Source organism: Podarcis muralis, chromosome 4 (genome assembly GCF_964188315.1).
Source record: "Podarcis muralis chromosome 4, rPodMur119.hap1.1, whole genome shotgun sequence".
Classification (NCBI taxonomy): Eukaryota; Metazoa; Chordata; class Lepidosauria; order Squamata; family Lacertidae; genus Podarcis; species Podarcis muralis.
In genome coordinates this window covers 74,477,789-74,493,234 of record NC_135658.1, presented here as the reverse complement: position 1 = coordinate 74,493,234, position 15,446 = coordinate 74,477,789, and the positions used below count along the sequence as shown (strand labels likewise).

General features: G+C 43.9%; 1 protein-coding gene across 1 annotated transcript; it reads left to right on the top strand.

Moving 5' to 3' along the window:
• The first annotated feature begins 291 nt into the window (after nucleotides 1–291).
• CNGA3 (cyclic nucleotide gated channel subunit alpha 3) lies at nucleotides 292–15,081 on the top strand. Its single transcript, XM_077927572.1, has 6 exons — nucleotides 292–414; nucleotides 1,349–1,468; nucleotides 3,272–3,442; nucleotides 10,584–10,691; nucleotides 11,731–11,837; nucleotides 13,164–15,081. Exons 1-6 carry the CDS (start codon nucleotides 311–313, stop codon nucleotides 14,564–14,566), a joined length of 2,013 nt encoding a protein of 670 aa, XP_077783698.1. The 5' UTR covers nucleotides 292–310; the 3' UTR covers nucleotides 14,567–15,081.
• The last annotated feature ends 365 nt before the right edge of the window (nucleotides 15,082–15,446 follow it).

Sequence of the window (15,446 nt, the reverse complement as noted above, 5' to 3'; positions counted from 1 at the left end):
CAGCCTATAACTAGCTGAATGATAAAAAGAAACATGCATGGATATGTGATGGTATGATTAATGTCACCTCTAGTTTGCTGAGACTGCTGTCCTAAATGTTAGGGAGCAAAGTCCCTTTGAACTTTGGGAATGACTTCTGAGCAAAACAATGCCACAATTTCTCTGCATAAGTTCCCCGTCTCCTTTTGTTCTTTTTATTCTGTTGATTTTTTTAAAAAAGAACTTTAAAGTCTCTTCTCTGTAACGCAGAATTCACAATGCATTCTTTGTGTATTTCAGGTACGGTTTGGAGGCTGATATGTAAAGCAAAATGGCTAAAGTTGATACCTATCACTCCTGTCCTGCGATCCATAGGCTGTCTCTGAAGACTATCAACGATGACCCTGATGATAAGCTTGAAAATGGATTTACCAGGTAAACTAGGTTCTGTATCTTTCAACATAGCCTGACTCCCAAATAAAGCACAACCTAAAACCCAAACATTATGGGAATATAGTTTACAAGGGTTGCCAACATGGTGCCTATGGGCACAACAATGCCCTTGAGGCCATTGCCTGCTGCTCCGAAAAACTCTGAGTCCCCTCCCCCACTCACTGCCCACTTGGTCATGAGAAGATGTCTCCTGGTATTCATTTGCCCACCACAACCTCTCTGTGCCTGGGCCCAGAAATGGCTACGTCAGATCATAAATACAAATGCCAGCCCACTAATTTACCTCGTCATGCACTCCTATGCAGGTCTACCCAGAAATAAGCCCCATTTAAATCCATAGGATGCCTTCTACCCCACCTAAGTAAGTGTCGAACTGTAGCCTTAACAGTGCAATCCTAACCATGGCTGATCAGAAGTATTGGATTCAATGGGACTGACTCCCAAATAAGTGGGTTCAGATTTGCATTCTGAACCATATAACGGATTTCCTCCTCTCCCCCGCCTCAGAATGGATTTTAGTATCTGTTGATTTTTTTTAGCATGTGGGCTTTGATTCTGACAGGATTTCTACAGTCCCCCCACCCCCACCCCCGGCTCACCTATTGTTTTCTGCCTTGACCATCTAGGATGGGTCTGGCAGAAAATCTAATAGATGCGAAGACAATGCATCTGTCAGTAAGTTCCGTCTGGCAAAATTCTTGTGGACATCAAGCGATGCGGAACTGAGGCGGAAGATTATTAATGTGCTGCGTTTTTCATAACGTCACCCATGACAGTAATAGCACTTGTGACTTCGGAAGGAATGCATGTTCCTCCACGGTTGTTGCCTAATTGGGAGAGCTGGAGGAATAGCAAGTGCACGTCAAATGGGGGCTAAATGTGTTGTTCTTTCGGGTTTTACTCTTTGATTCTCAAGGACCCGCTCGCTGTGTGAGGAGGACACGTCTCCCGAATTGCACAGAGTCATTTCCATGGAGACGGGCGGCCTGCCTGAATCTCGAAGAAGCTCGTTCTCAGGCAGCGGAGCGATGGCTAGGTAAGCTACGTTTGGGAGATGGCATGGCAGTGACCTTGCAAGAGGTTAATGGGGTCTTGCACTGGAAGCAAAGGGGCAGGGCGGGACTGGCCAGTGAAAATGCCTAAGAAACAAATTTTCGTTCATATCAAACTATTAGAGAAGAAATGGACGAAAAATTGATCACCATCTGAACTATTAGGATCATAGGAGCCAACTCCTAGGGGCCAATGGGTCTTTGCCCCCCCATAAAATATTTGAGTGGTCCAGGCCACCCCAAAGTTGAAGGGTATTGCCATTCAAATGGTGTGTGTGCACTGCGTCATATGACTGACTATGCTTAGTTTTCCCTCCCAATATTTTATTCAAGTTGGCACCCCTGGTTAGTATTGGGGGCGTGCTGCATTGGGCGATTAAGGTGGTATTCAAAGCATGTTCTTTTTAGTTCCTTGAGAGAATGTAAAATTGAGAGTGAAATCTTGGTGAAACCTTTTTCAGTTTTCTATCAGAGGTCACATTTTGTATCTGGCATAACTCCCAGTTTTCATGGGAGGTGGTGGGGAGCCACAATCTTCTGAAAGGTCTCAAAGCCACCATAGGGCTTATCTCAGCACCAGCTAAAATGAGGCTGTGTGGAGCAGCACTAAGGCCTTGCAAAATGTTATGTTCTCTTCAATGTTTTGTTGATTGTGCATCTGACGTGTGGGAAAGCATCCAACTTTGCAAATATTGGCACAAAAATGCTGGATCCGTTCCCTTTAATCACCACAGGGGGTTTCTTTCTCCAGAATATAATTTGGACGAAAGCAAAATGTTCACCGTACAACTTTGACAAAGAATTGTTACTTATCATGTAAGCGGTTTTAGATTATGTGAAGGAGAGTGTTTTGTTATTGTTGTTGGAGAAACCCATGTTAGCAAAAATAGTCTCTGCATTAGTTGTGGGGAGAACACAGAGTGTGAAAGCTTTTCATTGGCTTCCTTTGGACTTAATCTGTCCTATGAATACTTCAATAGTGCAAGTTTCCGCCACACGTTTACATTATGGGACCAGCCCTACTTTTAGCCAGAGTGGGGAGGCCACCTTGGGCAGATGTTTTGGGGTGTCATGAAATGGTAGCAAATGCTATTTATTATCTTTGTTGCCTAGGAAAAGGAGAAATCATGTAGGATTTTCTGGCTGCAGTGCCATAATAACTTGAATAGCCCTGGTTAGATGTGACAAATTATGCATATATCCCCCTGTGTAATATTTACTTCAGATGTTGAAATGTAAAGATGTTTTATATTGAAGTGTAGACATCCACCTCATCAAATGGAAATACATCAAAATGGAAGGAGTGAGGTGTTGGTGCTGACCTTGAAAGCCCTAAACGGCCTTGGCCCAGTATACCTGAAAGAGTGTCTCCACTCCCATCTCTCAGCCTGGACACTGAGGTCCTCCTCTGAAGGTCTTCTGCTGGTTCCCTCACTGCAAGAAGAGAACTTACAGGGAATCAGGCAGAGGGCCTTCCCTGTTTTGGGAAGTTTTCAATGTTTGATTTTTTATTATGTTTTAATATACGCTGCAAGCTTCCCAGAGTGGCTAGGGAAACTCAGCCAGATGGGAGGGGAATAATAATAATAATAATAATAATAATAATAATAATAATAATAATAAGGGGTTCTGCACACACCATGTGTTTAGTTTGTGAAAGTTTCAAACAGACCTTCAATCACACAATTACAAGGGAATGCTAAGCTTAGGAAACCTTCTGAAGTATACAGTTGTTCACTTTCTCTTGGTCAGTTCGTACTGCCTAGCTGTTCCCTCCATCCTTTCAGGTTATCGTGGTTCATCTTATCACTGCGATCCTGGGCCAGGAGGAACTTGCATCATGAAGACCAAAGGCCAGATTCCTTTCTTGAGCGAATCCGAGGGCCAGAACTCAAAGACATTCCCAGTAGAGACAGCAACACCCAGCTGAACTACGATGAAGCAGATGGACTGAAAAAGTAAGAGGATACAGCTTCTGTGGGAAGATATTTGCTTGGAACGTTGTGTTTACAGAGGGATACTTAGTGCAAGTGCTTTTCTCCTTGGAAAAAGGGTGTCAGTACTCACCATGCTAGGGATGATTCTCAGACTCTACCAGAGCATTGTGCCTTCTTTCCTAAGCTGGGAAGGAGCTTCCTGGACTTTGGGAAGGAGCTACGAGGCTCTGATTTTTTTAAAAAAGCATTGTTTAGTGCAGTACTGATAGGTACTGAATACTGCATGGGGAAACTTTGGTCCTCCAAACTTTTTTAGGTTCCAACTCTCATCATCCCTGACCACCGGCCATGCTGGCTGGGGCTGATGGGAGTTGGAGTTCAGCATCCTCTGGAGGACCAGAGCTTCCTCGGCCCTGCTGTAGACAATCCTAAAAATTAATTGGAAGTCTCGCCATTAGCTTTAATGCGATGTGACTTGCACCTGTCATGTATAAGGGCTACAAGTCTATATCAATAGTTTTTGGTGAATGTACCCATTCAGTCATACTCCTGATCATGTAGATTTATGGCTGGATCCTTTCTATGACTTCCGCTCCAGGCTTCCAGACTGAACTTGGTTGCCCATTTTGAAATATGGATGGTCTGCAATGCATGGCAAACAGAGCTGTTTACTCAATCTTCCATATGAAACCAAACTTCTTTCCATATGAAACCAAACCATGCCAAATGAAACCAAACTTCTGCAGTGAGAATAACAATGCAGATGAAATAAATTTGCAGAGATGAATCAATTTTGCCTTTTCGGCAAAAATGACCATACGCCCAAGATTCATTTCTCCTTCCCACCCAAAAAAAAGCTCACACTGTTGGGCAGGAAACAATGTGTGGAAAGTGAGAAAGGAAGGGCATAGAGGCTGGGATCTGACCATTGGTAGAATTGAGGGAGGAGAGAATGGAAGCTGGTGGGGAGAAAATGAGGACAGGAAACAGCACAGGAAGCTGCATTGTCCCAAGTCAGACCATTGGTTCATCTTGTTGGTATTGTCTGCACTGACTGACAGCAGCTCTTCAGAGTTTCCCAACCCTACCAGGAGATGACAGCAATTGAACCTGAGATTTTCTGGGTGCATATAATGTGCACTACCAACCCATGCAAACCATCCTTCTCCAGCAGCCTTGTCCATTGACATTGGAACCTTGCCTGGGTGTCTCAGCTTTCCCCCAATATTGCTTATTTAGGTTTTCAACTTTTTCTCGCCCCTTGGACTACCCAATCAGAAGCGAGTCCTTAGAATGCTGGATTGTGTGGCACAGAAATGCAGAGTCTGTGACCCTCCCCATGCTATTGGCTTCCATCTCCCGTCAGCCCCAGCTAGTATGGTCCATTGTGAGGAATGATGGGAGTTGTAGTCCAACAGCATCTGGAAGGTCACATTCCTGGTGCAGTAGATACCACAGAATGTGCTCGGGGTTGGCTGTTTGTCAGGTCCCTGAGCTTGTAGAATGTCTACACCTTATTCAGTCAAGGAGATATTTCTAAACGTTTGCTCTGTGTGTTGACAGTATTTAACCATTTTAAGTAGTAGCCCCTGGACGATTAAAAGAGGGCATAGAATCTTAGAACTGTAGAGTTGGAAGGGACCATGAGGGCCGTCCAGTCAAGCCCCCTGCAATGCAGGAATCTTTTGCCCAGCATGGGGCTCAAACTCAAAACCCTGAGATTAAGAGTCTCGTGCTCTACCAACCAAGGTGTGATACTCCAGTAATCTGTGTTCTGTATATCTAGCACTGTCTGCTGTTGATTACAAGGTTTCAGAGACCAATCTCGGTGCTCCTTAACTGCAGGCTTCATATATTCACTTCAGTTTAGAATTGTGAGTCTCCACCTATCACAGGGAATCAAAAGCGGGCATCACTGATGCTACTGCGATGTCCCTCCCTCCCACAAATGATAAGCGTTGAACCTGGGCTCTCCAATAGATAGCATTCCCCTTCCTTCGAAGTTCCAGATTTGCAGCGTTCCAGCCATGTCTCTGCTCTGCCGCGGTGTTTGCAGCAGCAGTAAATATGCCTGTTTTCTGCCAAGCCTGTCTTGGCACTGCTGCCGCGAGGATGACTGGAACGGCTTGAGGAACACTTAAGAGTCGCAGCCAAATGGGTGCTATAAATAGCTGGATCCTACACTGTCGAGCATTAGGACGCCTGAGACCAGGCTAAAGTGCTTCAGGCACCGGGCATGGCCACAAACGTGTGTGAGCTGCACGTGAACATGGGTGCCCGGTGCCCTGGATAGTTACGCAAAGGAGCTTAGTGCTGCGGTCAAAGTTGACCTCCTTAATCTTGTCAGAATCTGGGAAGGCCTAACAGTGCAGTGAATGATGGAGGTAAGGATAGTTGCACACAGTGACCAATGTATTAAATGCTGCTTTCTGCGTTGCTCTTTTATTCACCCATGCATTTACTTGTTAATTTTAACTCACTAGTCAATGGGCTCTGGCCAGATTTAACATCAACTATTCCAACAACACCAATGAAGAGTAAGTACGTAGATGATCTGTGGCTTGCCTAGTCCCTCCCCACTGCTGCAAAACATGCTCCTCAATTGTCCCCCCCCCCTTTTTAAACCCTATGTCAGCTGCCATGCTTTTGTGGAAAATCTCTTCCTTGTAGATGATAATCTATCCCTTTCCTTCTGGTTAGTGATGCTGCTAGTTGGGAATTTACACACCGTAGTATTTAGGGGGGGAACCCCATGCCCTTGTATTTATAGCCTTACTTTGAATTGTAGCCTCCTGGCTGGTTTTGTCGAGCTTTTCCAATGTAAATTCATAGATAAAATCTATCAGTTCTTTTAAGTGGGCTGTGTTTTGACATAACTCTGGACTCACACCACATTTAAGCAAACTGGCTGACGTGTGAGCTGTGTGGTGTCACACTCCTATTTCACTCATTTCTTAGTTGTGTGGGAAAACAAGCCACTTGGCTTGGTATTATATCCAAACCCGGGCTCGTAGTTTGTTTCTCTCCAAACAAACCATGATCTGGAGCCAAGTTTTCACCCTTCGCTTCTCGATCATGGATTGTTTGGGAGAAGCAAACCATAATACTGGTTTGGATATAATGGACACCAAGTCAGCTGCTCTGTAGTTTGTTTCACCAGACAACTTAGAGGAGGAACAAAGTGGGAGTGCATTAGCTGTGTGTATCAGTGTGCAACTCATGCTCAGGCTAACTTGCTTAACTATGGTTCAATCAGGAATGTGGCTCCTCTCTGCTGTGTGGGTCTCTGAGCAGCTTCCCCCCTCTCACATAGCACCTGCATTGCTCAAACAAACCATAGTGCTGTTTGTCATGTTTCAAACAAAAAGCGCAAGAGACAAGCCAGAAAAACATCCAGGACAAACCATAGTTTATTTATGGCTTACCGCTCAAGCATTGTTTGAAACCAACAATAGCCTTGGTTTGGACAACATGACAAGCAATCCTGTGTCTTGGTTGAGCTGCATGGGGCAGACAATGAACCCACCTGGCAGTGGGAAGGTACTTTCATGGGTAAGCCTGTTTTAAAACTGTGGCTTATTGTGATGTTTGTGCCAGGCCTAAGCCTCTCTCTCAACATCTCTCTCATGTTTAATATTGTGTCTTTTAGTTTGAGTAATCCAGGTTGCTTTAAGGCAGACTGGATTTTCCTGGTATTTCTCCTCAATCACAAACAAAATAGTCTTGTAAAATGTAAAAGTAACATTTACTCGCTCAGAATACATGTTGCAGAATAACAGATGGTATATCAGTTACGAAGTCTAGCGTAAAAGGGAGTCTGATCATGGAGCTCGGATTTAGCAGATGTCACCGAAGAGAGGAAGAGAATGTGCCCAGGCAGGGAGGAGAATATATTACTACACCTTGCCCCTGTCAGGTGGGTCTCTCACAGAGTCCTCCCTAGCAAACTTACAGGAAGACTCTGTGAGCTTTTGCTCCTATCATGTGCCTATCTAGTGAAACATGAAATGTTGGTTTGACTGCATGTTAAATATCCCACATATGGCTTCATAATTGTCAGAGAAATAGATTGGGCAGGGAACAATCTTCAGGCACTATTCATTTCATCTGGGCTGGCATTCTTGGTTTAATGATACGAGTCTTACAGCCTCTCTGAAGAAAGAAACAGCACCACGTACTATCTAGGTAATGGTGCAGAAGAAGAGAAGAAGAAGAGTTTGGATTTGATATCCCGCCTTTCACTCCCTTTAAGGAGTCTCAAAGCGGCTAACATTCTCCTTTCCCTTCCTCCCCCACAACAAACACTCTGTGAGGTGAGTGGGGCTGAGAGACTTCAAAGAAGTGTGACTGGCTCAAGGTCACCCAGCAGCTGCATGTGGAGGAGCGGAGACGCGAACCCGGTTCCCCAGATAACGAGACTACCGCTCTTAACCACTACACCATACTGGGACAACTTGACACAAACTTTCTATATAGATTTCTTATACTTCATCAGACTTTATTTCCCTACCCTACCCCAAAGAAAAGTGTCAGAATGATTCCTTAGCACACCAGGCCAAATAGATAAATTCTGGGCTGTTGTGTGAAAGATTTATTGCTGGCAACTGTATAAAGTGTGTACTAAGCTCTTTCAAAATCAGCCACATATTGTGTGTGTGTGTGTGTGTGTGTGTGTGTGTGTGTGTGTGTGTGGTGTTGCGTTCCTGATATTCACCAACTATTGTGATGTGCACAATGTTTTGTATTAAACCACGCAAGTAGCCATTCGGGTAAACTTTAGACTGGCCTCCTCTAGTCTTCCTGAACCTGCTCCCTGCTTGCTAGCTCTCCAGCTCCTGATGAGCCAACCACGTTTTGCTAAGTCCGTTGCACACTGTGTTATGCAGAAAGAAGGAAGAAAAGAAAGATGTTAAGGAGGAGAAAAAGGAGGAAAAGAAAGAGGAGAAAAAGGAGGAAAAGAAAGAGGAGAAAAAGGATGACAAAAAAGATGATAAAAAGGACGATAAAAAGAAGGAAGAAGAGTAAGTATAAATTAGGAGGACTGCATCTTTACAACACACTTCCTGCTCTGTAGAGAATTGAATGGTATAATCAACTAACTGCTCCTGAGTCGTTTAGCTCTTGAGTGATTGTCGTGTCGAAACCTACAATTGGCTTTGGCTCTGGAATATTCAAACAGCGCATTCTAGAATGCTGCAACCAGTCAGGGACCTTCCGCAACTTACTGAGAATTAGGGCCACCTCTCCCAGAACGTTGCGCAAACATGGGATAACTCTGGCACCTATGCAGAAACATTGCAGCCATTATTTGGTGCTGAGAGCTCCTTTTACAGGTGACAGCAGCATGATGTGAGCTGGTCCCCTGTGCATTTTCCACACCATGTTGCCTTCCTGTATAAAGGCTTGCAGCTCTGAGTGTTAGGGCAAAACTCCTGTGACTGACCCCATCCACATGGCCACAGACCTTTTTAAACAGAAAGTAACAGCACTGCTGTAAGATGAATTCACAAAAATATGTAAACATATGTAAACATATAAAGGATATGCAAGTCAGGCTTGGCAAAGCCTGTGTTTTCTGGTTGTCCCCTTAGAGCAGTTTAAGAACGTGTTGACCCCACTTTCCCTCCTCTCCCCACTTGCTGGTTCCTTGGCACATTGGCCAGTTAGGGCAGCAAAACAAGCTGTGCGGATGAGAGAGGAATAAATTGCAGCAGTCTTTGGTAGGCTGCTGCACTCCAAATGAATTGGACTACAACTTCCATCCTCCCCTGCCGGGAGGGTACCAAATTGGCAAAGGTTGTACTACAGGAAGGAAGCTCCTGCTAACCCCACCCTTTGAATTTCTTGCACACAACTGGCCATTGATATAGCCGCTAAACCTATGTGCACTTCTATGAAGCGCAAGGCTGTGCATGCATTCTTGGAGATAAATGGATCCCACTGACTTCAACAAGACTGCCTTGGAAGGAAGTGTGCCTAGCATGGCAGCCTTGCAGATCAATCCTACACAGCTTTACTCAGACATGGCCATGGAATTTGCGCTTTGGGTCACTACCTAAGCTTGTGCCCCCCGATGAGGATCAACTTCCTTGCAACACCATGTCGAGGAAGGTTGGAAAGAAATAGAACGCTCAAAAGGCAAAGTAGGTAATTGATTCCATGAAGTGTGTTGCAAAGATTGCATCTCAACTACACTACTGATGTGAGAAAACAAAGCAACAATAGTGGTAGTTATGTACTTTGCGTGCTGTAAACTTGTAGTAATAGTACCTGCTGCTGTACTGTGATAGTAGTGATTGTGCAGGTAGTGAAAGCTGGTTAAAAACAAGACGTCTCGCTTCGGCCCTATTCAGCATTTACTGGCAAGGTTGTAAATGTAATGCTGATAGTTTGGTGAGCAAAGTCTTTCACATCCGTATGGGCCATCTGTTCGATACCCTGTCCAGTTCAAGCCTTAAGATGCTGTGAATGAAGCATCCTCAATTGAAGCACAGGATGAGACCACTTTAGCTGATGACAAGCACTGACTGATGGTCGGATCAGTTATACACCTGAGAATTCTCAGACATGTCCTCTTTTGGGGGTCCTACCCAGGCGAAATTTTACATTTTAAAGCAAATGTCCTGGATTTGGGGTTAAATTTTTTAAAAAATTGTGCATGGGCGGTTCTGGTTCTGGCTCTGGCAGGGGTGGTCCAGGATATGGCATGGGAGACTCAGGCTCAGCGGCGGTGCTATCAGGCAATTACCCTGAAAAAAACTCAACAACTTTGTGTGTCCGGATTTTGTACCTCTTGAAATATGGCGACCCTAAGATAAACTTGCTGATTCTAATTTATGAATATATACGTGGGTGCCATGTTCGGCCATACCAGATGGGTCAATGCTGGCTATAATGTATTTCTTTACGAAATTGCAGCCTTCAGCGTACTGGAAGTGGGATCTCTCTGGGACATGAGATGCGCCTGTGATCAATGGAATTTCATGTGCTCACATCTGCATATTCTTATTGCTATTATTTTATTTATTAGATTATATACCACCCCCTCATCGCAAGACCTCAGGGCGGTTCACAGATAAAATACAAGTTAGAACAACAACAAGTAAAGCATTAAAACAAAAACAACAAAACAATAACCCCCCCGCTTTCCCCTTCTTTTCAGGAAGAAGAAAGAGGTCTTTGTGATGGACCCTTCAAGCGATCTGTACTATAGGTGGTTGACCATCATTGCAACACCCGTATTCTATAACTGGTGTTTGATAGTGTGTAGGTGAGGATTCTTCGTTGGTGGGTACTTCTGTTGTCATTGCCTGTTTCGGTCCTTTGTCTTTACTACTGCGCACGTTAGATCTTTTTTAAAAACACAGCAAATATTTGTATCCGAATGCAACGTTGGTTGATTTTCCTTTTTATTACTCTTGTCCTGGTGTTTGGTTTTTTTCCCCATTATCATTTTTAAAGTGCTTATTTGTTTATTTATTTATTTATTGGCGTTCTTTCTTCTGAGACAGTTGCGCAGATCGAAATGGTAGCAGTTTTCAAATCTGCTATATAAATAATACACATGAAACTGCTGACTGTATATGAAATCATATGCCTGCCTAGCTTGCTTTGAATGTCACTGTAGCTCATTTCTGCCTCTTTTCCTCTCAATTTAACGCAAGATGCTACCACCTTGTTTTGCTTAATATAACCTTTCAGGCTAATTTTAAATATATTCATGTTTTATTAATATTTTCCCTCTTTTTTTGCGGGCCATTCACTTTCAACTCGCTCTGAAATCTGGAATGCCAGCCTAGCATTCTATCTCTTACTCATTAGATCAAGCTGTCTGCCTGTCTATCAGCAAGTCTATTCAAGTGGTTTATATTAGCCCTACAATTCTATACTTTCATCTATACGCAGCTCTTTCTGAAGCAGGAACTACCGCCCTCCCCACACCACCCTCATCTCATTTGCAGCAATCTCTTGCCACTTGTAACAACCTGTCATCGCCATCTGGTGGGCTGAGTAGACCTGCAGTTCACAGATCATGAATTATATTTTGAACAGGCTGCGCCCTTGCACAGCATTTCTTGGATTATTTGCTCAGTTCAGTTCCACTAAATTGATTTCTGCTCTCCACTTTCCTTACCAGTATCAGGAAGATAAGCACAGGGAGAATTACAACCTCATAGGATATATAGGAGATGAAAGCAGGCGGTGTTTTAACGTAAAGTTGAACGTGTGGTTTGCTCTCCTCCAGTGCAACCTGCCTTGAACCGGTTGTTAGCTCTAAGCAAATCTTCCATTCCTTTCTGTTTGTTTAGAGCCTGTTTCGATGAGCTTCAACTGGAACACATTACACTTTGGCTGATCTTGGACTATTCCTCTGATGTCATCTATGTCCTGGACACATTTGTCAGGTACAGAACAGGTGAGATGTTTGAGCAGTTTCCAACCATGGAATCACACCATGAATGGCAGCAGATTCTGTCTGTCTGCATGAATCTGGACTCAGTTAAATTAGGGGGGTGGGATTCATGTTGGCTTCGCTTCAGTTATGTTCCCAGATCTGCTTCTTGTTTATTTTTGTCATCTTGGGCCAATCAAGAACCCTTGCTTTGCTTTTACTGCCAAAATGAAGCCTAGGTGTGAGCAGAAAGGACTTGAGCATCCTGCTGCAGCCCCCTGAGCACTCTCAAAACTTGCTCTGTACAGCTGAGGGACCCTTCAGATTTTGGGGGTGCAAAGGAAGGCAGGGGGTAGGAGAGAAAGGTGAAGTTCTGTTGGGTGAGCAGAAATCTGCTCCTGCAATGTGGGATTCTGCCCGCTGATGTTAAGATGAGCACTATATAAGATGAGTAATGTCATGTCTGGGATGCGGGTGGCGCTGTGGGTTAAACCACAGAGCTAGGGCTTGCTGATCAGAAGGTCGGCGGTTCGAATCCCCGTGCCGGGGTGATCTCCCGTTGCTCGGTCCCTGCTCCTGCCAATCTAGCAGTTCGAAAGCACGTCAAAGTGCAAGTAGATAAATAGGTACCGCTCCAGCGGGAAGGTAAACGGCGTTTCCGTGCGCTGCTCTGGTTCGCCAGAAGCGGCTTAGTCATGCTGGCCACATGACCCGGAAACTGTTCACCGGCTCCCTTGACCAGTAAAGCGACATGAGCGCCGCAACCCCAGAGTCGGCCACGACTGGACCTAATGGTCAGGGGTCCCTTTACCTTACCTATATATGATGAGTAATGCCATGTCTTACCATTTTTGTGTTTACCACCCTGGGCTCTTTGGGGAAGGAGAGCAGGATAGAAATTTAATAAATGAAATGAATGTGGCAATGCCTGGTCGTACCTCAGAAGTTGAACAGAATCTGTTCCGGAAGTCTGTTCGACTTCCAAAACGTTCGACTTCCAAAGCGGGCTTCTGATTGGCTGCAGGAAGCTCCTGCAGCCAATCGGATGCCACGGAAGCCCCGCTGGACATTCTGCTTCCAAAAGAACATTAAAAACCGGAACATTCACTTCCGGTTTTCGATTGTTCGGGAGCTGGAATGTTTGACTCCCAAGGCGTTCAGGAGCCGAGGTACAACTGTATTTTATTTATTTCAATAAATATTGATGGCAAAACAATATTTTGCTATAGATGGTCACAAAACAGTTAAAATAATGAAAATAAATATATTTGAAAACCCATGAGCAGCTTTCCGGGGTAGACAGTTCTGCTTAAGCAATCTCTTGCCTTCTCTGTCCTTTTGCTTTTTCAGGTTTCCTGGAACAAGGACTACTAGTTCGCGATGAAAAAAAGTTAAGACTGAATTATCAATCTACTACGCAGTTCAAGCTGGACTTGCTCTCTCTTATCCCAACAGACCTGGGCTATTTTAAATTTGGGATTAACTATCCTGAGCTGCGCTTTAATCGGCTGCTGAGAATTGCTAGGCTATTTGAGTTTTTTGACCGTACAGAAACGAGAACAAACTACCCAAACATGTTTCGAATTGGGAACCTTGTCTTGTACATTCTTATCATTATCCACTGGAACGCATGCATATTTTTTGCTATTTCGAAGCAGATTGGATTTGGAACAGACACCTGGGTCTATCCCAATATATCCCATCCAGAACATGGACGTCTGTCCAGGAAATACATTTACAGTTTATATTGGTCAACATTGACATTGACAACCATTGGCGAGACTCCACCTCCTGTGAAAGATGTAGAGTATCTGTTTGTGGTCATGGACTTCCTGGTTGGTGTGCTCATCTTTGCTACCATTGTCGGTAACGTAGGCTCTATGATCTCTAACATGAATGCCTCTAGGGCAGAGTTCCAGGCGAAGGTTGATTCTATCAAACAGTACTTGCAGTTCCGAAAAGTCACCAAAGACTTGGAAAACAGGGTTATTAAATGGTTTGATTACCTGTGGACCAACAAGAAAACGGTGGAAGAGAAAGAAGTTCTGAAGTACCTCCCTGATAAACTGAAGGCTGAAATTGCCATCAATGTCCACTTAGACACACTAAGGAAGGTACGCATCTTCCAAGACTGTGAAGCTGGACTTCTTATTGAGCTGGTGTTGAAGCTAAGACCCACAGTCTTCAGTCCTGGAGATTATATCTGCAAGAAAGGAGATATCGGAAGGGACATGTATATTATTAAAGAAGGGAAGCTGGCTGTCGTGGCTGATGATGGTGTGACCCAGTTTGTGGTCCTAAGTGATGGCAGCTACTTTGGAGAAATCAGCATCTTAAATATCAAAGGCAGCAAATCTGGCAATAGGAGGACAGCCAACATCAGAAGCATAGGCTATTCTGACCTGTTCTGCTTATCTAAAGATGACCTGATGGAAGCTCTCACTGAGTACCCTGATGCCAAAAAGGCACTAGAAGAAAAAGGACGGCAGATTTTGATGAAGGACAATTTGATTGATGAGGAAGCAGCTAAAGCAGGAGCAGATCCCAAAGACCTGGAGGAGAAAATAGAAAAGCTGGAAGCTGCCCTAGACATTCTCCAGACCAGGTTTGCTAGACTCCACGGAGAGTACACTGCGTCTCAAGCCAAAGTCAAGCAGAGACTTGTAAAAGTGGAGACAAAAGTGAAGAAGTTTGGAAGTGGTACGCTGTCAGGTGACGAGGGTGAAAAACCACAGGAAGAGAAAAAGAATTAAGGGGGCACTTTGATCATCTTCATTCAGCTCAGAATATTGCATCAGAGAAGAGATATGCACATGAAAATATGTAAACAAGGCTATTTTTATATGGACCCAAATCAATGGCATTTGTAGCATTTTTAACTGAAGCAATTGTCATGTAAATAGGAAATTCTTATGTTTTATGATATTTTTAGAAACAGTTCTTCACTTCCTTTTTGTTGTTGTTCATTTTGTATTGGTTACGGGTTTCTTATGAGTCATGATCAGACCTCCTTGATGGCAGAGTGTGTGCATGTCTGACTGAATTTGTGATTGATACCTTTCACTATGTATTTGGCACCAAGGAGGTCTTCTGTAAACTAATAACTTAGTGGACTGATCAAACAGATGCATACATATAAATAAGAAAGCTACTTGCACCATTTCTGCTTTGAAATCATAGCAGCCTCCCAGTGAATATAATTTATCCACTTTCACATAAATTTATTCTACTCATTTTGAAGACACTAGATACTATATAGAACCATCTATATAGTACTTGCTGAATGTGGCATGTGTGAATGAGCTACTTGTATACTTCTTTATCACAAATCTCCATATAGTTCTACTTATGATATTATTTGGTTGTTGGAAGGGCCTGAGGGAGGACTATCTGTCCCTCAGAGAATTACAGATAGGCAAAATTGGAGCAGTAAGTAGGGTTGCTGTGGAAGTGCCCTCTGGACTTTTGTTCAGACGTATAATATTCATTCCAGAAGTGAGCTGAAAAGAAACCAGTTTCTCAGTTTTGCAGCAGAAACTGGTTGTGCACAGTGCTGATTGGCTGGTTCCTGTAACATCATGAATCCATAACCCCCCTCCCCCTGTGGTTGTTTTTTGTTTGGTTTAAAAAGGC